Source organism: Miscanthus floridulus, chromosome 8 (assembly GCF_019320115.1).
Source record: "Miscanthus floridulus cultivar M001 chromosome 8, ASM1932011v1, whole genome shotgun sequence".
Taxonomy (NCBI): Eukaryota; Viridiplantae; Streptophyta; class Magnoliopsida; order Poales; family Poaceae; genus Miscanthus; species Miscanthus floridulus.
The window spans coordinates 3,913,824-3,938,930 of record NC_089587.1 but is presented as its reverse complement, the minus strand read 5'-3'; the positions used below and the strand labels follow the sequence as shown (position 1 = coordinate 3,938,930).

The window sequence follows — 25,107 nt, the reverse complement described above, 5'->3', positions numbered from 1 at the left end:
ATTGACGTATGTTCAACCAGAAAAAATGCAAAACAGCAAAGGCACAAAAACATGTTCAGGTATATTAAAAGCACCTCACAGTCATCATCACATCATCAGCAATGGCATATGCTCAGACTTAAATAAATAAAACAGCACCCTAGTCACACACTTATAATCTAGAAGAGGCACATAGAGGAGACTGCAATGGGATCAGTACAGAACAGAGAGATGGTCTTGCCTCACCTGGGAGACGCCATGAAACGAATGCAACAGAGGGGGCACCATGGTCACAACCGTCGGAGCCACCCTGAGAGGCGGCGCAGCGCATAGATATTGTAGTTCACCAAGTATACATCATTGGCAAGGGGCTGTGTGCTCAGTAATAGAACAACCGATAAATCGTATGAAGCAAAGACATCATTGACAATGGCTGTATACTGACTAACAAATGGAAAAAATGTGCAAGTAATATGACGACACAGCCACGACAAAGGCACCGAAAATAGCAAGATTCATGGAAGAATGGAATAATTATATAATCATGACTGCACAATTCCATTATCTCGGTCTTTAAAGAATCATCACTGCACAATCCCCAAGCCTCAGTAGATGAGATGAATGAAACAACTAATCATCAACGTACAGGTAAGGATATCAGTTCTGCATAGGAGGACAACAGGACACGATGGACACTGGGTGACCTTGCTCGCTGCAGCCAAGAGGGGAGGGGCGGTGACGATCCCCGTAGTGAGGATAGGGAGTTTACAGAAGGGGAGGGAGGAGGGGAGAGAGCGCACGCTGCAGTTTAGGGTTTGGGCCGTACCTAGGGTTTCGCCGAGCAAAGGAGCTCACGCTCCCCGACTGGAGGAGGCATTGAGGAGGCCGTGCGGAGGATGGGGGAGAGGAAGGACGCGACCAGGCCCCACCCACGCCGGCGCGGCGCCCGGGGGGCCGCCGTCGCCTCGCACTCGCCGCCGCCTCGGGAGGGAAGGGGGGCAGTGGGCAGCTCCGTCGTTGGGCCACGGTCCTCCACCATGGCACCAACGGCCATGGCGTCCGAAAGGTTCTTGGCTGCACAGATCGGACGGGAGGACAGACGGATCCGGCCATGGAGGCACCGGATCCACTAGATCCGCGGGTTTGGGCCTCCGCCAGCAAGGAAGACCGAGCCGATAAGCCTACATCGACGTCCGTCCCCGGCGCCGGCGAGGGAAGGGGAGGGGGCGGAAGGGAGAGAGCGAAGCTTAAGCTGCGCAGCGGCCGGGCAGTAGAGGCCAGTGGCCAGGCCTCCCGCGTAAGTGCCGGCGGCGGCGGCGGCCCGCGTCAGGCCGGCTGCGCGCATTGGCCGCCGTCGCCCTGGCCGCATCGGGAGAGAGTGGTAGCGAGTGGAGAGGAGAGAGAGGTAGGGGAGGGCACGCCGTGGGGGTTTGGGGGGTGGGGGGGAGGAGGAGGGCGGCCGCAGCTGCGCCGTCCCGCCCGTGCGGTCCGTGCACCGTCGCCATGGTGGCATGGATAGAGAGAGAGAGAGAGAGAGAGAGAGAGAGAGAGAGCGGAGAGGAGGAGGGCGTCGGGGTCGGCGAGAGATGGCGAGGGTTTCGTAGCGGGGGCGAGGGACTGTAGCGATGGACGGAGGCAATATGCACCGTGGATCGCAGAATCTGACGGCCAGACGATTTCGGGGCGACGTGGACCGTCTGGTTGCTGGCTAAAGCTTCCTGCTTTGATAATAAGAGATTTGGAAGGATAGGATGAAAGGCAGGCAGGTTGCAGAGGTGGCTAGATATTTTCATGTATCAGCAGGGCCACGCGTTGGTTGGTTGCATAGGTTCGCTGGTCCTCATCATCCCCACCCATCAGCAGCTAGCAGCAAAACCGGCCCCTCCCTTGCATTGTCATGTAGCGGACACACACGAATCTTTGACCCACACGCCACGCCCTTCTTGGAAAACAACACCACCTTAGCAGCCCTTAGTCAAGCTCGTGCGTGCAGCTGCGGCTGCTCCCCGGCCGGCCCCTTTCAATTCATGCATCGTGACAATTCCTCTCTTGTTCTTTTCACTGCAAAAAAACATTAGTTTGTACTGTGGAACGATGGAAAATGCGTGCATATATATATATATATATATATATATATATATATATATATATATATATATATATATATATATATATATATATATATATATATATATATATAATATAAGCAGTAGTGGGATCGGGAGTCCATGATTGCCCTCTTTTTCTGATATAATATATATATAGTAATTCAGTATCCATCTAATTAATAATGATCCGATCGATATGATTCGAAACTTTACTTTACTTGTACATATATAGTGCTAGCTAGCTTATCTATCACCTTTTTTACTCGCTTCTACTTAAATATAGCACTATCAATCAGAAAACGGAAATTTGATTCTTTGGTGGCCCGAAATTTTCTTGAGTGCCAAAATCCAGCTGCCAAAAAACTATAACTTCCTTGGTCGTTGTAATTTGTATCTTTGGTGGTTTCATTCGGCCTCCAAACAAATACGCAATTTTCCTTAAGTGCTAAAAAATCATTATTTTGAAATTAATACTTTTATGAATTTCTTAAATGATCTCGGATGGAGAAATGACATAAACTAAAGTTGTACTAATCGAAGATATCTAAAACTTTTTAGTTCAATTTTTTTATTTGAATTCGTTTAGAGTTTTAAATATACACTACAAAATTCACTATAGTGAATACAAAAGCAATGCATCAGCCACTTAGTCACAAGTGACTCTAAGGCACGCACGAGTAAGGAAGCTACACATAAAGGTTAAAATTGTGAGTTTGAACCATGGATTTAAATAGCAGGCTAAGCTTCTGCCGAGAGCCCATGCTAAGCTATTGTTGTTTTCTCGCTATGTCCGGTGCGACCGCTATATTATTGTCGGGGACCAATATTAGGGTATACGAAGAGGAGCTAATGGTCATCAACACTGATTCACCCGAGCAATCAAGTGTGCGACTACGGCTTCAACCGGCCCCAGGTGCGCAGGCTCCGCCTCGCCCGACCGCTAAGGCGTGGGTCTCGCCTTGACCGACCCCTGGGGCGCGGGCTCTGCCTCGCCCGACCGCTGGAAGTGCAGGGTTCGCCCCGCTCGACCGCTGGGGTGCGGGCTCCGCCTCGCCCGACCCCTCAGGCACAGCTCCCGTCTCCCCCGACGGAAGCCCATACCACTGTCAACCACTCCTAGTTCAAGCGTATGGGCCTGGGTCAAGGTTCTGACACCAGAGAGTGGGCAGGCGCGCCTCGATGTAACACGTGACCAAGACGGGCCATACCGGAGAGCTCATGTCCAGAACAGTGCCGGGCGTACCGACGTTGTTCTACCTAATCCCCGCACGGACACCGACGGGCGCGTCAGTTCGCCACACCGTCCACAGGGACGGGATTGACCGCCATGACCGACAGCCGACGTCGGCGCAGGGCACCAGTGATGAACAGGACCACGACTTGGAGTTGTCCCTGTTGACGTCTATAAGACCGGCGAGACCCGCATATGGGAGATGAAAGATGGTGCGACCCAGAAGGCCTTTGACTTCTCTTCATCTTTCTCCTTTTTCCCCTGCTCCCCCCTTGACCTATAAAAGGGGAAGCAGGAAGCTTCATGAAGGGCACGGCTTTACACGCAAGAACACATCTCTACACGCCCTAATACGCCTTAGCAGAACACGCACACACCAGAGACTTGGGACCCTGTTCCTCTCTTGACCGTTTGTAACCTCTAATACAAACTTTCGGTGCTAGTAACACAAGCAGCAGCGATGAACTGGACGTAGAGACGTTCTGCCCGAACCAGTATAAATCTTGTGTCCTCTAAGTAACCATGGGCAAAAATAACCGAGAACCGAGAACCGAACCGAAATAACCGAAACCGAAACCGAAAATTTCGGTTCCTAGTTCGGTTCCCAGTTCTCAGGAACCGAAATAATATCGGGTAATTCAGTTCCAGACCTCGGTTAACCAAACAGAACCGAAGAACCGAATCTGTACATATTGGTCCAATAGCAAAAGAACCGAACTGTATGGCTGATGTAATGTAAGGCTCGGTTTTCATTTTTCTCCTTTTCTTCCCTTCTGTTTCGCTGATGTAATGTATGGCTCGGTTAGTTCGGTTCTAACCGAAACCGAACCGAACTAACCGAGACCGAATTTCCTCGGTTCCAAGTTTTCTAGCTAACCGATCGGTTCCAGTTTTATGCTAACCGAATTTTATAAAGAACTGAGGAACCGAACCGAACGGTTTCGGTTAACCGAAAGCCCAGGGTGACCTCTAAGCACTCAATCTAAGCCAGATGCGCAATCTAGAAATTTACTGGTTGGTGACTCGAAACACCGACCATTATGCTTTAGCGTCACTAAATTTGTTTAGCTGCCGTAGCTTTAAAATAGTGCCCTTATTTTAGTTTTTAAAAGCAATAGTACATACAGTAGACAGATATTTATTGCCTGGCCGTTTGACTGATGCTGGTGAGACTTGGACAGGCAAGATACTCCTGTTCCGGCTGATTTGTTGTGAGAGAAAAACAATGTTCCGATTGATTTGTTGTGAGAGAAAAACATTGTTCCGGCTGATTTGTTGTGAGAGAAAAATATAGTTCCAGCCGTAAAAAACAAGCTGAAAAAGACGGATTATAAGATAAGCGAACACGGCCTAAACGAGAGTCTCTGCAGCTAATACAGCCTAAAGCTAGAATCCAGTTAAACGATTATGCAAGATACTCCGAACTAGCTAATATTAGTCGTCATGAGCGACAAATAAATTTCTCTCAATTCCGAATCCATCGAGATCAACAACTGCTAGCTAGCTAGCTATAGCTAGCTCCTGCATTATTGGTGGGCACACGAAAATTCAGATCTTGGCAGCATGCAATGCAAGTGATGTGTATGTGTGCCGGTGTGTGTATATGATGGCAGCATGCAAGTGATCTTGGCAGCATGCAATGCAAGTGATGTGCAAGTGATCTTGGCAGCATGCATGCAATGCAATGAAAATTCAGATCTTCATCAGTACAACTTGTGATTTGCAGCCACCACGTACATGCGTATGTATAGCACATATATGATGATCGAGATGCTATCAAATATTACGGCCATGTCCTTGTATATGATGGAGCCCTGAATTGGCTGCAGTAGTACTGATGATATGATGGAGCGAGTCAGATCACCAAAGCAAACTTAGCCCTGGTCTGGCCTAATATAATCATGTACACTGATAATTTGCACACATACTACCAGCAGCTAGCTAGTGAGCTTTTGCTCTTTGCTAGCTAGGCCAGTAAGAATGCATCCCAGTAACATTAATGATATTAAAAAAAATGAACCGAGCAGGAGAGCTAGCTGCCGATTACGACATTGATAAAGAAAAGATTTAGACTAGCTAGGCAAGCAGACTAACTCCCTTCACACATGGAAACAGTGTATAAGCATGCATCACACAGTAATAATGTTGGATCACTTGTTGCTTGTTGGTGATGGAGTATCGAGTGTAATCTCCTAGGAAAGGACATTAAAAATGGAAAGCAAACATGGCCACGTGATGTAGTCTACCTTGGTCAGTACACCTTGTGATTTGCAGCCACACATGTATGTTTATGACGATGCCCTAGCTCATCGACGCTCTCACAAAAAAAACGACGGCGTGTACTAGCAGCCAGTGGTCGGTCCATTATATTATATTTAGCCGGTTCGATTGTTGGTTTCAGCCAGGGTTTATTAGCTATGGTATAATATTTTTCTCTCACAACAAACCAGCACCAGCCGGGCTTATCAGCCCAGAAACCAACCAGCGAACAGGCTGACTGCTGATGTGGCAAGCACGATGCACGTGATAGCACACCACAAATTTTAGAGAGCTAGTACTAGCTCGCTAGCTAGTGCAACGTCCTTGTTCTTGGTCGATTTTGTGACCGATCGATCGAGTCCTTAATTGGGTCGTACATACTATATACTATGATTTCTTTATCAGGAGGCGACACTGATGTGTTGTCTCCATGGATTATTGTGATGATGAGCTGGTAGAAACCAAAACGCGACCGCATCACTTTTGATGTGTCGCTGAGCATTCTGATAACAACATAACGTCTTCTCCGATGCACCATCCATGGGTCTAATTGGTTATCTGTGTTAGGTTTACTTATATTCAGGTTTATGATGTGCGGTTTGTTTATGTTCGGTTGTCCGCTTAGGCTCTTATGCAAGCTCGCATAATGCTCAAAGCAAGTCCATTAATGTAGTAGTATTGGCTAATACATCAGATTTGGTTGTATTAGACAATGCGGATTTGCACAAGCCGCCATTAGACACACAAAAATGAAATATTAATTCTCACTCCACATACCTATACTAGAAACATGAGATCTCAAGTAGAACATGGAGATGACTACATTCAACAAAATATAAACAATAAAAACACGATTTCTTCAAACATGGCATTGCTTATGTAGGACTATCAAACAACAAGATACTACATACATTTATGCTAGCTTGGGTTATGCTACGTAAGGTTTAATGTAGACTAAAACTAATGCAAATAATTAATCGGACCCTATATATCTTGCTGTTGGCGCTTTCAAAACCTCTTTAGTTTGGAAAATATCACTAGGCCACAAAAGGTGATGACGACGGGTTAATTTTAAACCTCAAAAGTACACATTTTGCCTACCACTACGGATGTTAAGTAATTAATGAAGACACACGGAAATTGATGCATACCTATCACTTCTATTTTAATCAAAATTGATGGACAATAATGCGCGCCGTCTACCATTTTTCTCTTATACATACAGTGACGTGTCTCTCACTAATATTGCCCATCACCGGTTGTCTAGGCCCGCCCCGCCTAAGTAGTTAAAGCCTTTGCTTCTTCACCACAACGTAAAAATCACCTCTAGGATAATGTCCCATGATCCACCTGGACTTGATAACCCAAAATTAAATCTAGCCTATATATATGTTGCACAAGATATGTAATAAGTTATTGGCAAACTTATATAAATGTTGGCATGTGTAAGATATGCTTACATTGAATAAAGTAAAACTAATTCAGTTTTACATTCGATTTGAAGAGACTATTAATTAATCTTGATGGATATCATAGCCCTTTACATTTACACAAGGGAATCATGATGCGAAGCTAAATAAGCAATGTAAGAGACAAGTCAGAGGATAGAAGCAACATTCATATAGGACGTGATTGGTAGCTTGGCTGCCTTAGGCCTGGTTGAAGTTCTGGCCAGCCAGCATGACAGGGATGTGTGCGCCTTCACATGTTTGGTATTATATCTCCTTTGAGGCAAGCATGACAGGGATCTTGTTTGGTTGTAGGAAATCCATACGATTTTCGGTCACATTTACTCGTGTCAATAATGTTGTGCGTTGCTTTTCATGTACAGAGCCAAGCTTAAATTACATAAATATATATGTGTTTTTTCCTAATAAGAGGCAATCAACCACACACTATACATTAGTGGTGACTCACTAACGCACTAATGAGCTTTTGAGAGACTAATCATGTACGCTAATAACCCCATCCCCATATACTAGTGAAGATTAGCCATGTTGTTGGGAGTGGGATTATCATATCATCACGTACTACGAGTCTACGACGACAGTGATGATGCATGCCGATCCTCTTATCTCCTTGAGATTTCCCCGGGCCACCTCAGATCAAGAAATGCAAATGCAGTGCACCTATCGTGTACCCAGCTAGGCGTCAGCAATCAAGATGGCCCAAAGTTTCCACACAAGGTGGGCCCTTGCCACCTCATCCCTGTCTTATCGGGGCGCTTCCGGCCGGGCCCACATGGCAGTGGGTGGTCACTGGTGCCGGCGAGCTCACCGGGCGGTGACGCTACCCCTCACCTCGCTGCTATTTAAGCAGCAAAAGATTTGGAGAGCAGCCACACTCCTCCACTGTCCAACACTGCACACTTCACTAGCTGAATCACAATGGATCCCACCAAGGTGAGCTCAAGCTTCTTCTTCCTATCTCCTCCAACCATCCATCTTTTATTTCAGAATCGCTAGATATTGATTGCTAACAGCTATCTAAGCTACTCTGTTGGTTTTTATAAACTTATATATAAATCATACATACACGCATGGATACAGTTTTGAGTATATACAGTAATTAATGTCAGTATGGTGGTTGCATGGCGCCTTTGTGTTCATGCACCTGCAGTTCCGTCCGTCGAGCAGCCACGACACGACGGTGACGACGACGAACGCGGGAGCGCCGGTGTGGAACGACAACGAGGCGCTGACGGTTGGCCCGCGCGGCCCGATCCTGCTGGAGGACTACCACCTGATCGAGAAGGTGGCGCACTTCGCGCGCGAGCGGATCCCGGAGCGCGTCGTCCACGCGCGCGGCGCCTCCGCCAAGGGCTTCTTCGAGTGCACCCACGACGTGACGTCGCTGACCTGCGCCGACTTCCTCCGCGCCCCGGGCGTCCGGACCCCCGTCATCGTCCGCTTCTCGACGGTGATCCACGAGCGGGGCTCGCCGGAGACGATCCGCGACCCGCGCGGGTTCGCCGTGAAGTTCTACACGCGGGAGGGCAACTGGGACCTGCTGGGGAACAACTTCCCGGTCTTCTTCATCCGCGACGGGATCAAGTTCCCCGACGTGATCCACGCGTTCAAGCCCAACCCGAAGTCGCACGTGCAGGAGTACTGGCGGGTGTTCGACTTCCTCTCCCACCTCCCCGAGAGCCTCCACACCTTCTTCTTCCTCTTCGACGACGTCGGCGTGCCGACGGACTACCGCCACATGGAAGGGTTCGGCGTGAACACCTACACCTTCGTCAACGCCGCCGGGAAGGCGCACTACGTGAAGTTCCACTGGAAGCCGACGTGCGGGGTCCGGAGCATCCTCACCGACGAGGAAGCGGCGCTGGTGGGCGGGAAGAACCACAGCCACGCGACGCAGGACCTGTACGACTCCATCGCCGCCGGGAGCTTCCCGGAGTGGAAGCTGTTCGTGCAGGTGATGGACCCGGACACGGAGGAGCAGTACGACTTCGACCCGCTGGACGACACCAAGACATGGCCGGAGGATCTCCTCCCACTCCAGCCTGTCGGACGGCTGGTGCTGGACAAGAACGTGGACAACTTCTTCAACGAGAACGAGCAGCTGGCGTTCGGCCCGGGGCTGGTGGTGCCGGGCATCTACTACTCCGACGACAAGATGCTGCAGTGCCGGGTGTTCGCGTACGCCGACACGCAGCGCTACAGGCTGGGCCCCAACTACCTGATGCTCCCCGTCAACGCGCCGCGATGCGCGCACCATAACAACCACTACGATGGCGCCATGAACTTCATGCACCGGGATGAGGAGGTGGATTACTACCCGTCCAGGCATGCGCCGCTCCGGCAGGCGCCGCCGGTGCCCGTCCCGGCGAGGCCGGTGGTGGGGAAGAGGGAGAAGGCTAGGATACGGAAGCCGAATGATTTCAAGCAGCCTGGGGAGAGGTACCGGTCTTGGGACGCCGACCGGCAGGAGAGGTTCGTCAGAAGGTTCGCGGACTCGCTGGGGCACCCCAAGGTCAGCCAGGAGCTCAGGTCCATCTGGATCGACCTCCTCTCCAAGGTAAATCATCGACATATTACTGCAGTATACATGCATGTTGAATGATGATTGTTAGTTACTAATTGTATTTATTTACTATGCATGCAGTGCGACGCATCTCTGGGGATGAAGATTGCCACCCGGCTCAACATGAAGCCAAACATGTGAGTGATGGCGATAGATCGGAGAGCTGCTGGCTGCTACTGCTAGTAGTGAGGTGAATAAGCTAGCTAGTGTGGTTGAGCGAGGCGTGTCCGAGTTGTTCTTCAGTAGTACTAATCGTCCACCGCCGTCGTCTTTCCTTTCCTTGTCATCGTCGTCAGGTCAAGAAATAAGCGAAGAGCCAGGACTGGGCGTTCGGTTTAAACCGAAAATTCGGTTTGGTTTGTTCGGTTTTAGTAAACTTCGGTTTCCAGCGATGAACACCCGATCAGTTATTTCAAAAATGCAAAACCGACGAGTTCGGTTTCAGTTTCCTAATTCGGCTTTTCGGTTTAAACCGAGATGACCGAAGTCTTCCTGCTGACCTGCTCCGCTCCTCGCTGATCTCACTCGAAGTCGCTCCCGCCGCCGCGGCCGTGCAGCTCCTCTCCCTGCTCGCCGCGCCGCTCGCCAGCTCCGGCGCTCGCAGCCGCCACTCGCTCGCTCCGACACAGGGGGCTCGTAGCCGCTGCACGCCCGCTTCGGCAATGGGCGCTCGCAGCCGCTGCAGCGCCCGCGCAGCTCGGTGCTCCACTCGGGCGCTCGCAGCTCGTCGGCGAGTCACACCCAGCCACCCATGTCGCTTCCCCCCTCGCGTGGCCGTCGCGTCGCCGCCGCTCTCCCGGTAGGGTTTGGGGCAAGTCCGCTCCTGGCCGCTCGCCCGCTCGGGTGTCTGTCTCGTCGCGTCATCTCGCGTGGGGGCGGGGCCGAAGCGGTGGTCTGGTGGAGTGGCCGAGTGGGCCTGCTAATTGGGCCGAGGTGGGCTGTTGAGAGGACGGGGAGAGGGACACGGGCTGCTCAGTTGCTGAGAGGCAAGAGTTGACGAATGTTTGGTGTTCTCGGTTTACGGTTCGGTTTTACATAGGAACCGAACACCGAGCCGATGACCGATGTTTCTAAAACCAAAAACCGAAGCCGAACCGAAAAAACAAAATACCGACTGTTCGGTTCGATTCGGTTCGGTGCGGTGTTCGGTTTTCGGTGAAAAAAACGCCCAGGTGACGAAGAGCAGCATGAGCATGAGACATACGTACATGTCAACAGCTAGTAGACCACGACAAAACTGCGCATGTGCATCAGATCGATGCATATCATCCTTATCCCAACTATAGCCCGTGTACGCGTGTCCGGATTCGTCTGTAGCAATGCAAGCCAAGCGAAATGGCTCTGTTTTTTATTATTACAGCATGTACCCTGCTACCTGAAACTGAATGTGTATCGAGTTATTAAATTAAAGCAACATTATATAATTGCATTATTACTCCCTCCCTCAAGACGGTAAAAAATCGGTGCAATTAGAGGTATTGATGATAATAATAACAATATCAGTGATATTCTCCGTGTATGGCAGTAATAATAAACCTATAAATCTGCCCACGACATGGCTTGCTGTTAACTGATAATAATCATCGTGTTTTACCGGGTTGTTCGTTGGTTGGTTTCTAGCCTGATAAGTCTAGTTGGTGCTGGTTTGTTGTGAGAGAAAATACTGTTGGCTGGCTGATAAGCCCTGGCTGAAACCAGTAAGCGAACAGGTTGTACATCTATGTCGCCTGTTTGACAATGTTCTTTTCAGTTTAGAGACTGTTTAGCAGTGCTCCTTTCGCTCTGCTCTGCGTGAGAGAAGCCAAGGAATGTTGCCAAACAGTGATTTTGCCGCCCACTCCACGAAAGAATTGAGCGGAGCAGCTCACCGTGCTTCTACTACGTGGGGGAGCGAAAAAAACCACGATCTCCACCTACGCCCCTCTCTGCTTTTTCTGTCATGTCACCGACGTTCACAAAGGAGGTGAGGTTGTCGCTAGGCCTGGACCTCATCGACAGCATTTGCTCCATCCTCCATGCGACGAAATGATGAGCAGAGGCGACCGTGGCGGTGGCGGCATCAAAGCCCTCCTCCGCCCCAGCTTCTGTGTGTGGATCCTGCGTTCATGTCGGCCTCTACCCTACCCCATCCTACCCTTTGTGATCCCTGTGTCACGCCTCTCCGCTCGCGCCCATTTGCGTCGTCGAGTTGGTGCAACTAATGAAGAGTGGTTTTTTTGGTGGGGAGCAAGTAGATCTAGAGCTGGAGCCATTAAGAGCATAGGAAGAACCCTGTAACTGACCCTTATGTGTCAATTTCTTATCCTTTGAGGCCCGAGCAGTTTAAGTATGAATGGTATGGTGCAAGTCATGTTTTGTTCGTTTGTAGAAATAATGGTTGCTAAAGATATATATGTAAATACTTAATCGTGGTTAGCCACACACTTGGCCTTCCACCCACATAGTGGGGCCCAATCGATAATGTATTAACCTCGCCTAGCAAAGATGTTCTTCATTTCAGATCTGAGAACACACTCTCTTTCCCTCTCCTCTTAGATTAGAGGCATGATGGTTTATTTAGGATTGATGAAGAAGCCCTAGGCTTAGGGTTGGAGGGGTTGGGAGTTCGAGCTTTGTATGACTGGCAGGCTCCTAATAGTGGTGATGGACGACGGTTGGTGAGTGAGCCGACAATTGGGAGTTGAAGGAGTGTGGACAATAAGAAGAATCATCATATGGACGAGGAGTTGCCTTGGTTAATGAATGGCAGGGTAAAAGAGTGGTAGGTGGAGTGGCTTGATGGCAAGATCGCCACTATCCGTGAGCGGTGGTTGAGGGGTAATGAAAGTGGGGATGGTCATGAATAAAAATGCAAATTCCTATTTTTCATTTTTTAGGTATCCATGTGACAGGGCTTCTGTTGCGTCAAAACATTGAATTTCGAGTATAATACTCTCTCTAACCCAAAAAAAGAAATGTCATTCTCATTTTTTGAGAAGTCAATTCATCTAAACTTTGACTAATTATACATAAAAAAAGTTACTAATACTTGTGATGCGTAAAAAGGACAAACCTTGATACTTTTTTTTATAAACTTAATCAAACTTACGAATGTTTGACTTAGTCTAAAACTAGATGACAATTTTTTTTGTGGTAGTATAAGAAAAATCTCGCGACAGAGTCATGGCCCATCTCGGGCCTAAACTCGTCGTACTCCGGGCTACAGGCCCATCTGTGTCCATATATGCATATGAAGTGGCAAAGCCCAGCTCAGATCGCTTGTCCCCCACCAGCCACCACACCAGTCGAGATGCCGGCGGCGGCGGCGCTCATGGACGAGCTCGGTCGAGGAGTTCCTCATCCGCCTCCCGCCCGACGACCCCGCGAGCCTCGTCAACGCCTGCCCTCGTCTGCAAGAGGATGGGGCCGCCTCATCGCCGGCCCTGCCTTCCGCCGCAAGTTCCGCAAGATCCACCGCACCAAGCTGCTGCTCATGGCTCGGGGCCAGGTCTTTAGGCGGCGGCGGCGGCGGCGGCAGTGATGGAGCGGCACGTCCGTCCGACCCGATGGATCTCTGCGACGACGGTTCCAAGCCCTGGACTGGACGTGCTCTGCTCTGTGGATTGGCTGCTTGCTGCTCTGCAATCTGCATCTGCTGGAACCAGGAAGCTGAACTGAACCCTCGCTATTGGCTACTGCCATCGCCATTGTTCATAAATCATAATCACAATGTTGTGCAGCCGCGCAAAGTGCCCAAACTCATTCGTGCCTTGCATACGTTGCGGTTGCCATGTACTCCATCCGTTTTACATTACATAATTTCTAGTCGTGATTGACTTTTCTATATACATAATTTACTTTGCATAGATAACTTTATTATGTATAACATAGCGTATATCAAGACTTAATTCTCCTGTTCGGCTTACCCCATATTTGGATTTGTTCGGCTTCTTTTTTTTTAACCGGAAAGAGTGTTTTTCTTTCCCAATAATTCAGCCAAAACAGTATTGTTCAACCAGTTTCAGTAGACCAGCGAACGGGGCCTATACATAAAAAAAGCGGGTCATGACCTTTAGCGAAGCGCGCCTAGAAAAGCTTAGACCACTATAGCGGCTGCTAAGAGCAACCGCAGTGGTAAAAGCGTTGCTCGGATAAGAGAGAGAAAGTGGAGCATCGATTTTCCCATTGCAAGTTGGAATGCTCAGTTAGAAAAATCTGGCATCGAGGAATGTCGAGGCTTCGGTGCTGAGTGGCTAGAATATTATTTCAGTTGGATGAGTGAGTAGAAATTTTTATAGGTTTTCGGATATAGGGACTAAAGTTTATAAGATGTCACATTGGATATCATATCTATTGTCACATTGGGTGTTCGGATATTAATAATAAACTAAAGGGGTGTTTGGATCCAGTGACTAAAATTTAGAAGGTGTGGACATGAGAGTATCGCATGAGGTGTTCGGATACTACTAAAAAAATAAATTACAGAATCCGTCGGTACTTCCATGATTAATTCGTGAGGCAAATCTATTAAGCCTAATTAATCCATTATTAACACATATGTATTGTAGTACCATATTATTAAATCATGGGACTAATTAGGTTTAATAAATTCGTCTTATAAATTAGTTTCAATCTGTATAATTAGTCTATATTTAATATTTTAAATAGTATCAAACATATTTACTATAGTCGATGTGATATGGACTAAATTTTAGGATCAGAAGGCAAACACCTCCAGCGTGGCCGTGCAACTAAAAAGCTACTGGGATTGGGCCCCACGTGTTTTACGCATATCTGCTACCATTGCAAGAAATAGCAAGTTCCAGCATCAGTGCTCTATGTCAGTGACAAGATGTTTGAAACCCCAGTAACATTGATAACAGCATGTTCGCTTGCTCGTAAACGATCGTAAATTTCCAGCCGAGAACAGTGTTTTTCTCTCACATCAAACCAGCCAGCAGTAAATAATCCACGATACGATACGGCCTCCCGAACAGGCTGAGATCTGATGTTTGAAACCCCAGTAACATTGCGTCTACTCTTAGCAGTCTAATGGTTTCTAAAAAAGGCAACGTGTCATGTGTAAACTAATCGATCTGTGTAACTTGGAAACTACCAATTAGGACCACTAGATGCTGATCCAATGGATGGGGTGAGATGTGGGATTTTTTTTGCGCTTAAGCCCCCCACGCGCCGGCCTTTTTTTTTTGCGCTTAAGCCCCTCACCCCATCCATTGGATCAGCATCTAGTAGTCCTGATTGGTAGTTTTCAAGTTTGCACAGGTTGGTTGGTTTGCACCTGACATGTTTTCTAAAAATCAGCCTATATAACCTAAAAACTTGTGGATATTAGTAGTTTTTTTTAACATATGCCTAACATCCTTACCCAAACACTTGTCCATATCATAAATAGCTAGATGAATATAAAAAAAGAGTAAATGAATCCATAAGATCATTCGTTAGGCTCACAAGAGACATTAAGAGGACATCATAGGTTAAGCTCATAGCAAAATACAAAGTGCATCAAAGGTCCCAACCTCAATCACAAACAAAAACAGAAAGTTTGAAACACCCTACAAAAGCACACATAGCTCACAAGAGACAAGCAAAAGTTTAAGACACAACTCTTCTCAACTCATCCTCTTCACAAATCTTCTCATCACTAAAACCGCTATAGCAGCCATAACGCTATCCTATTTAGCAAGTTCGAGACTCAATTCTCCTCAGCTCATCCTCTTCACAAATCTTCATCATCACTAAAACCGCTATAGCAACCCTAATTATCCTATTTGGCGACTCTAAACATCGTATATAGCGGCCTTAGCTGTGACAGCAGAGAAGATATGCAAAATCTTACCGGCAGCCTGATGAAAACGCTACAGCGGCGCTGTAGCCCGCTATTTAGAACCTTGCTTAAAATTTAGAATGGAGGGAGTATGGTTTAGTTCTCGCTAATAACCACGTGATTCTGCATGTGTTATTGCAGGGATTTAAAGAATAGTTTCGTATTTATTCTCTACAAAGGAAAGGTTGTAAAGATTGAAGAGAGCAGCACGCAGAAAAATAACCCAGGACCATATATTACTCCTTTCATAAAAGAACTTGTTATAGTCTACTGTTTGATTTCGTCTGTGAGCTTGAAAGTCCTTTCCTCTTGCACATTGTCCCAAATTTTGGTACAACTACATTGTCTCTAACTTGGTCCAACCGTACCATTGCAGGTTAGATCAGCGTACACTCCTATTCCAAGACATTTTGGTCGGTTTTAGACATACGAAACTTCAAGTGGAGACGATGAAAACGTGGTTGTTGCACAAAATGAACCGCAAATTTTATCACCATTCTGATAAAAAGAAATCTGCAGGCATGCAACAAAATTAAGCTTCTTCTCTGCTTTATCAGTGACGTCTTTAACCAGATATAATCCGTATGCTGTTCCAATCCCTCACATGCTTCAGGCCCTCCCAGGAGGAAGAAGCGAAAATAAAATACATCTACGCATCAAATTCATGGGCGTCATGGAGATCCCATGACATATGCTATGTTTATGTAGATCCAATGATATGGAAAAGGAGGAAAGCGAAAACAAAATACATCCAGATATTCTATGCGTCAAACATAGGCGTCATGGAGATCCTATGATATATGCTATATATGAAGGAGCAATGGAGATCCTAGCTATTCAGCTAACCCTATTAGTGCACATCAAAATTGCCTCTTTCAACTCTTCTTTCCCAAGTGTTGTCTCCACCATCACCTGCACAACAGCACATAGTATATATATATTATGTCACCATGTGGCCAGCTATAGTACGTTTTCAATCTAGTTCCACACAAAATACTAACTATTAAAAGCCTACTGTCTCTAATCTACTGGGAGTTGGACATCTTGTTTAATTTGAACCACTCACTGTCTGAGGTTCAAGTCCTTACCTCTTGAACATTGTTTCCATACCGTGCCAGGAGCTTGTATTTCGGACCAACCACAGGTGCCATGTAAACCTGCCAAGAAATCATTTTTGTTTAGAAAAAACAAAAGCTTTCAGGGGAGTAGTAGCTCCAGGAACCAAGGTGCACATCTTACCTGAAACGTAGGAGCTAACCCTGGGCTTTGGAAGAATCGTCCTTTATAAACATCTCTTACACCCTCTATTTTCCACATCTCTTCCATAAGGGCATCTACCTCAGGCCACTACAAATTATTCAATCATGCATCCAAGGGTTACAAGAACATTGCGGCATAAATGGAATCATCCAAAGAGACGAGAAGACATAAAAGAGAGGAGTAAAACGGCACAAGACCATAAGCTTCATAAACCATTTCAGGGCACGGGATATCCAGGTCAGACATTCTTAAACTCGACATGTCCATTAATATAAGAAATGTAGCTTAGATTGAAGGCAACCAAAGAAAAGGAGCTGGATCATATGTGGGAAGTTCCCAAGCTAAAAAAACCATTGGTAATTCAGATTGAGCAGTCCAAGTTTTCCATGGACTCTGACACAGGCATGTCTGCGACACAAACCCATCTGTGCAGAAAAGAAACTACAGACCACAAGCTGACGCAAGTGGCGGAGTAACACGAGCCCATACAGGAAAGGAGGAATGCTTGGTCCTCATTGTACATGCTACACTATTGTCGGTCATAATTTAATGCAAACCTCGAAATCTGCCTGCACAGGTTCAAGAGCTCCACCAAGTGATAAATCCTCACCAATTACTGCTTCCAAAGCACCTATGGATAGATTTGGCTGCATATCGGAGTTCAGTGCAAGAATTAACAAAGGAATAATTGAAACCACCAATTAACATACTCACAAATGTGGATCAAAGGAATGCTCCAGTACCTTTACATCTTTAAGTGACAAAAATATACGGCTATTATTGTAGTCCAGTTGAATAACTTTAGCATCCACAACCTGAAAACGAAAAAACAATTCTCAGAAACTATAGCACTATGAGCATTTTAGCAGTATTAAACAAAACAAAGACAAAAGATAAAATCAGATAAAGGTGACAAAACCTATGAGTTTTTATCTCACATTTCCTCGACATACTCATAAAAAAAAGGTAAGATATTGTTCTGAAAGGCCAACAAATAAAAAAGGAAGATGATAAATAAAGGGAGGATCACAACAGCAAACTGCCAGAATTACCTGACCAATTTTGTAAGAAACTGCTGGATCTAAGGTGTCATCCCATGACACTTCCCACTGCTGAATCAATGCAGGAACACCTTCAACCTTTGAAAGAAATAGTCAGATGATAATATTTGATGAAAATCATACAGCACTAGCAGGAACTGGATCTACCTCAACAAATATCCCGAAGTAAACAAATCTCTTGATAGTGCACTGAACAATATCTCCTACGTTGAGCCTAGCCTGCAGAATAAGGAAGTAGTGAATAGCATGCAAACCAATTAGGGTAATAGAGAAAGTGTCTTTCCGTTTCAGCTGTGAGTGGGACTACAAAAATGTTGTGGTTTTCAGTCATGAACTCGTGATGCAGAAAGAAAGAGTCAAATATTCAAATACAAGACATCTTGATTCCCCTCCTACTTGCTCTTGTATATCAGTGCTTTGCAACTTGATAGATAATCCAACGTTTTGTTGACGATTTTTCAAGTTTGATGGCATAAATATATCCATAAAAGTCAGGAGCATATAAACAAGGAAAGTACCATCAGGTTTTTCTTTTTCTGGATAAATTCTTCACTCTCTTTTGGCTTCATAGAGAAAAATATCCGCTTGGAGTTTCTGTCAGCCAGGACAACTGATACTCGGAGTCTCTGCGAAACAACAGCACGCTAACTACGATAATATCAATGCACACAAAATGATAGGACACTAAATTCAGATGCATACTTGACCAATAAATGATGATAAAAACTTGGATTTTTCTTGGTTGTATGCTCGAATAAGATCTTCAAACTTCGGCTTAGATGACACAGATTCTTGATCCTCACCAGCTATTTTGGAAACTGAGCTAGATTCTGGTTCTATGTTCATGTCATTAACCTCAAAATTATCATCTAATCCCAAACTCTGCTTATACAAGGAAGGATCGCCACCCTTCCTTCTTAACCAAGTCTCAAAGGCTAAGAATTTCCACTTTGTAGCAAGATTACGGTATGGTAAGAAACCTATCAGTGAGTCAAGTGACACCTGGCAAGGAAAACATAACAGGGCTCAGAAAAGAACAATGCTATAGTTTCATAAAATAAGAAAATATACGAAACCTAACTAAAAACTTACAACAAATCCCTTTGCACTGCAATTTATCAGCTCCACCTCAACCTTTTCTCCAGTACTTGCGTAATGCTCTAACCTTGTCCAGTCACTCTCTGTGATGTCCTGCATTAGTGACTCAGGAACTTAAGTTCAATGTAATGGTCAAGTACAGCCCTATAAGGAGAACACCTAATGCCATTGAAGCTATATCCACACTCTAAGAAGTGTTGTTGTTGTGCAAAACCTTTAGAGGCTAGCTCAAATATTAGGAAATTACCTCCAGTTTTGATGGTAAGACATTTCCCCCATCATCAACATAATTTTTATTATCAGTAGCATTCATCTTTTCATCTACTTCAGATGGCAATATTTCAGCAGATTGGTTTTCTCTACAAAGTAATAAACGCCATGTTAGTTGTAAGATAATAGCATGCATGAAACCTTAATGATACAATTATTTTGAAAAGCACAAAAGCAGGGAACAAAGGAATGCTCAATTATTCCAGCCACATGATGTTCCTACTATGTTACCAAAATGGTAGGTGTGTACATGTCATAATCACCTACATGCAATCACAAGTACATGAGTGTGGAGTAAGCAAATAAATGTGCACGGAACATGGTAAGGAACATTTCATGTTCGTAAAAGAGTAGAAGTTATTAAACAAGAAGGTTTCAGGGCATTAGCACAGCAATAGCAAGACGCATGTGTACTAGATAACTTTACAAAGTTATGAAAAGTAAGTGAATATCATGATGAGAAAATACAGGCGTGAAGTAGAACTTTCATAACCACTGTACAAATCCTTGCTTTTCAACAATTTCAACAATATTTTCCATGTGATCTTCAAATAAGGATCCAGATATCTAGTGATAAAAGTTATGTGCTAAAAATATAACTGCATAGTTCCTGAAGTAAGAACCTTTTAGGTTTTCCTTGCAAGAAAGCCTGCATAGAGAAATTGTTGCTGGTAGCTGATTGGTTATCCACTGGTCCAGCAGAAGTACTTGTTTCTTGAATGAAAGTTTGACCTGATGGCTGTAGTCCTTGAAAACACCAACATAATATTAGCATAATAAAAAAAAGGCGCACCCAGTGCAAAGAGCTCCCGCTCTGTGCGGGGTCTGGGGAAGGGTGTTAGTGGCAAGCCTTACCCTCGCCTGTGCAATGCGAGGAGACCGCGACTCGAACCCGGGACCTTCCGGTCACAGGCGATAAGACTCTACCGCTTGCACCAGGCCCACCCTTCATGCCTTCCTTACCTGCAGTAGAATCGTCATCAAGCCCAGATGATTCATGAACATTTTCAGTTACTAATTTTTCATCAAGACCTGAAATTTGGAACATATGCATCATCAGCTTCAAAAGACCTCTTTAACATTTGGCTCACTGTTTGGGGGCATTGTACCTCACCATTTGATTCTGGCTCAAGTTCGCTGGTATCCACTGTAGCAGAAACTGTGGCAGGGCTAGCAGAGGCATTGTCCTGCTCTGGATTAGAAGTATCTTTTGCAACATCTGGCTTTTGAAGGAAAGAAATGTTCGTTAAGTCCTCGTTCATATCTTTCCTCATTTTTAGGTTAATATTTGGCTTGATTTTAAGCTTCGACTTCAAATCATCATCCTCACTCTGATACACGGTGGGTTTCCGCAAGGTGACATCCACCTCGCTTGTTCTTGCGATGCTCCCCGCCTCACTGAACTCTGTTGCAGCAGCTAAACTCTCTTTACTGGGCCAACTATCTTGTATTGGAGTGCCCCGTACCTTTGGTTTGCTCCCAATTAGCCGCGACAAGATCAATGAAGGTGCATCTTCGTTTGCTTTGCTTCCAACTGGTCGCAACGGAGCCAGAGAAGGCTCATCTTGCTTCGGTTTGCTTCCTGCTGGTCGAAGCAAAGTCAACGGAGGCCCGTCTTGGATAGGTTTGCCCATAACAGGCCTGAAAATATTCAAAGAACTTTTGCCTTCGGTCGGCTTGTTTGTTGTTGGACGTGTCGTATTCACAGGGGATCCACTTTTTGATGTGTTAAAACCCTGGTCCTTCTTATTAGCTTCCATGCACTCCCTCAGAATATCATCTAGCTTGTCCTTTTTTGTGGCAATTAGTTTCTCTACATCGAGGGATGAGGCATCCGGATCTGACTTCTTAAGAAGAATCTGAAAGAGTCATCCCATAAAATATGCAAGTCAAATGAAGTGATAGTAACCATGCTTTCGGTACACACTAGCAAAGCAGATAGCATCATGTAAACAGAAGCTAATTAGGAACAACTCCTTTGTTTCCGATGGAATTCAAATTTCATCATGCACCTGTAATTTCCCTTTTTATTGTTTGGAGTCGTCATTCTTTTCAAAAGCAATACTACTGAGAAGCCAAAAAAAAAAGGTTTATGTTGTTACAAAATTAGCTGGATTGTGTTTGAGAAATTTAACTAACCCAGTAGGACCAATCTATACAGGTCAGGTATATGAAAAAAATTACCACGCATGTCACAGTATTCTTTATTGGATTGCCTACAACTGAAACAGTAACCGAAGCGGCTAACTTAAACTGTCAAAGTGAACACAGTTGCTGCTATGAACGATAGTACTAGCACTGATCCTTTTAATATGATTAGCAATAGAGCAATGTGAAATGAAATCGAACCCCAAAGCACGCCTAAACTTCCATTCAAATAGTGAGCAAGACGACATTTTTACGCTGATCATCATATTATCTAGCTACAGCCACGAGATAATCTGAAGCAAGAAACGGGGCGGACCTTCGCGAGGGTAAGCTTGGGGTCCTCCCCGAGGAACCTGCCGAAACCCAGCTCCATAATGTCCCGCTTGTCGAGAGAAGGCAGGTCCCCCGCGTCCCCGGCGGCGTGCGGCGGCGGCGCCGGGACGAGGCGCACTCGCCCCGCGCTGGAACGCGGAGACCCGCCGCCGACAAGGCGGTGGCGGTGGAGGCGGAGGATGAAGGGGCGCGTGGCTGCGGTGCCGTAGCCCGCGAACACGCCGGCCGCGGGCGCGGCACCCGCGTAGGCCTCCATGGCCGGCCGGCCAGAGCAGTCGAGCCGTCGAGGAGTGGCGAGGAGGAGCTCACAGGACGCAGATGTCACGGCGGCAGTGCCGACTGCCGAGGCAAGATAACGTATCGAGAAGTGTGTAAGTGAAGGCGGGGACCTGCGAGTACGTGTTCACAAGTAGCAAGAGTAGCACGGTGGCATGTGGGCTAGAGGCCACATTGTACGCGGGCTTAGGGCCTCTTTGTTTGAGTTTCTCCACCTAGGAATGTGAAATTTTGCTAAAAAAAAACTAGGAATGTCAAATTTGTTTGGTCGTTCTTAGGCCTTGTTTTGGGAGTGTCGTATGGGGTGTTCGGATACTAATAAGAAAACAAATTATAGAATCCGTCAGTAAACCGCGAGACGAATTTATTAAGCTTAATTAATCCGTCATTAGCACATGTGTTACTGTAGCACCACATTGTCAAATCATGTACTAATTAGGCTTAAAAGATTCGTCTCGTAAAGTAGTCGCAATATGTGCAATTAGTTATTTTTTAGTCTATATTTAATACTTCATGCATGTGTTCAAACATTTAATGGGATAGGGTGTAAAGTTCTGGGGAGGAACTAAACAAGGGCTTAGTGTAGAGTTTCATTATGTTACTTTTAATAACGTACTTCATCCGTCTCAAATTATAAGTCATTTCAAAAAAAATTGGAGAGTCAAACTATTTCAAGGTTGACCAGATTTATATAATAAAATAATAACATTCATGATGCCAACTAAGTAATATTAGCTTTTTTTATTAATTATATTTTCACTAGATATATGTCTGTGCGTTGTACCGGGATCATGAATTTTTACGACCACCTATCGTGATGGATTTGATCATTTTTTTTAGAAAATAATAGAATGCTAATAAAGAATTTTGCTGTGAGAACCCTAATCTATTTCAAATCCATCCAGGCCTCCGATTTAAAAATCCATTTAGGCCTTTATTTTTCTTTAGTTATTTTTTTATCTAGGTGGTTATTCTTGTCTCTCTCTGTTCAATAGGACCCGTTAGGGCCTGTTCGTTTAGGCTGATTTCCGGTCAAAACGCTTCCCGGCGATGGTTGGCCGTATAAAATACAGCTACGTTCCGGTCCAGATCGGTTCCGGCACTCCATTCCCTGCAAAACGAATGTGCCCTTAGTGTATCTGCAAGTTTGCATGTACCGTGCTCCATCGGATGGGTATATATGGCTGGCGTAGAGGACAAGTAGAGAGAGAGATACTCCTATTGGATATCTCGTTCAGTTACGGGAGACCCGGGGCAATCAGGGGAGCTACGGACCTACGGACTCCGGAGACGTGGGCGCAGCCGCATAGGGGACACTAGTAGAAAACAGACCTTTTATCCGATGCAAAAATGGGCTCTAGTCCCGGCATTTTTTGCGCCCGGGACTAGAGAGACCTTTAGTCCCGGTTGGTGTCTCCAACCAGGACTAAAGGTCCCTGCCCAACGGCTAAAAGTCCTCAAACCTTTAGTCCCGGTTGGTAACACCAACCGGGACTAAAGGTAGACCCTTTAGTCCCGGTTGGTAACACCAACCCGGACTAAAGGACCTTTAGTCCCGGTTGGTGTTACGCACCGGGACTAAAGGTCCCCCGATGGGTTAGTTCAAAAGGGAAGCATCACATCCATTGTTAAATGTGTTGTGTAGGTGGGGTGGTAAGCTACGCGCGAGGCAATGCATGAGGTCTTGGGTTCGAATCTCACGGGACGCAACGGTGGGAGGCATTATTTTTTTAAAGCTGGGAGGACCTTTAGTCCCGGTTGATGTTACGCACCGGGACTAAAGGTCCACTTTAGTCCCGGTTTCTGACCCGGGACTAAAGGTAGACCCTTTAGTCCCGGATGCTTACTCCCGGGTGGGGAACCGGGACTAGAGGGGGTTCCCCACCGGGAGTAAAGCCCATCTCTGTACTAGTGGGAGCGGGCTGATTACGACGAGAGCGCGCACACGAAAACACGTTTGACGAAAGTCCTCCCTATTTGTTAGTCACACAAGATAGTATACGAATTTAATGTATACGAATTTAATGTCATAAATCTTTGTGATTCTTTCTATAATTTTGATTAAACTTAAGATGTTTTGACTCTCCAAGATTTTTAGAATGACTTATAATTTAGAATAGAGGTAGCAGAAGAAAAAATAAACATGGATTGAATTATCTGACCGATCTATTGGATGATGCAAGGGCTGCGAGCATGTCTCCATGTCTAGAAGGTTTTTTCTATCCACTGAGCTCTTCATCGACCATGCGCGACAAAATCCTAATAAATCGGTGAAGATTAAGCGCCTACATTCCTATAGCAACCACATCGACTGCTGCAACTCTTATAAAGGTGACAGATGGCATCTACTATATTCGTTCAAAATTCTAAGTCATTCTGAATTTTCTAGAGACATAGTATATAACTTTTGCTACGCACCTAAATATACATTATGTCTAGATACATAATTAAAACTATGCGTCTACGAAAGCTAGAATGGCTTTTATTCCTTCCGTCCACAAAAGAATGCAATTCTCGCTTTTCGAGGAGTCAAACAGTTCGAACTTTGACTAAATTTATTTTAAAAAGATATTTATATAATATATTATCATAATAAATTTATTTAGATATATAAATGATAATATTATTTACTATAAACATGGTCAAACTTAGATTAGTTTAAGTGGCACGGATCCCATAATTGTACCGTCTTATGTGGAGGGAGTACAATTTGTAATGGAGGGATAACATAATTTTGGCTAAACCCTAAGCACCTAATTAAGATCCGTATCAGGTTAAGATAGTGATGCTTACACCAAGATTAAGATCTTCTAAGTATATGTTAAATCACATATTTATGCTAAGGCCTTGTTTAGATTGCAAATTTTTGCAATCTGGACACTGTAGCACGTTTCGTTTGTATTTGACAAACTTTGTCCGATCATGAACTAACTAGGCTCAAAAGATTCGTCTCGTGATTTACAACCAAACTGTGCAATTAGTTATTTTTTTACCTACATTTAATGCTCCATGCATGCGTCCAAAAATTGATGTGGTGGAGAGAGAGTGAAAAAACTTGAAATTTGGAGGTGATCTAAACAAGGCCTAAGACCTAAGGTTATATCAACAATAGTCAATAGGAGGAGTAACATACGTATCGAGAGACCAACAGGTGAACACCGAGATCCATGTCACAATAAGCAGGTTCGACTTTGACCTCGAGTCCTGAACCTGACGTACAACCACAGC

At 45.5% G+C, this 25,107-nt stretch overlaps 2 protein-coding genes and 1 pseudogene across 2 annotated transcripts; 2 read left to right on the top strand and 1 right to left on the bottom strand.

Moving 5' to 3' along the window:
- The first annotated feature begins 7,906 nt into the window (after positions 1-7,906).
- Positions 7,907-10,058, top strand: LOC136475536 (catalase isozyme 3). Its single transcript, XM_066473027.1, has 3 exons — positions 7,907-7,979; positions 8,197-9,603; positions 9,691-10,058. Exons 1-3 carry the CDS (start codon positions 7,965-7,967, stop codon positions 9,748-9,750), a joined length of 1,482 nt encoding a protein of 493 aa, XP_066329124.1. The 5' UTR covers positions 7,907-7,964; the 3' UTR covers positions 9,751-10,058.
- A 2,840-nt stretch (positions 10,059-12,898) lies between these two features.
- Positions 12,899-13,440, top strand: LOC136470919 (uncharacterized; annotated as a pseudogene).
- A 2,720-nt stretch (positions 13,441-16,160) lies between these two features.
- LOC136470918 (uncharacterized) lies at positions 16,161-21,944 on the bottom strand. Its single transcript, XM_066468646.1, has 15 exons — positions 21,587-21,944; positions 20,237-20,981; positions 20,086-20,154; positions 19,746-19,869; positions 19,100-19,211; positions 18,847-18,945; positions 18,457-18,756; positions 18,273-18,380; positions 17,902-17,973; positions 17,746-17,832; positions 17,437-17,508; positions 17,251-17,340; positions 16,673-16,780; positions 16,522-16,590; positions 16,161-16,345 (listed from the first exon to the last, which is right to left on the bottom strand). Exons 1-15 carry the CDS (start codon positions 21,857-21,859, stop codon positions 16,271-16,273), a joined length of 2,403 nt encoding a protein of 800 aa, XP_066324743.1. The 5' UTR covers positions 21,860-21,944; the 3' UTR covers positions 16,161-16,270.
- Between the last annotated feature and the right edge of the window lie 3,163 nt (positions 21,945-25,107).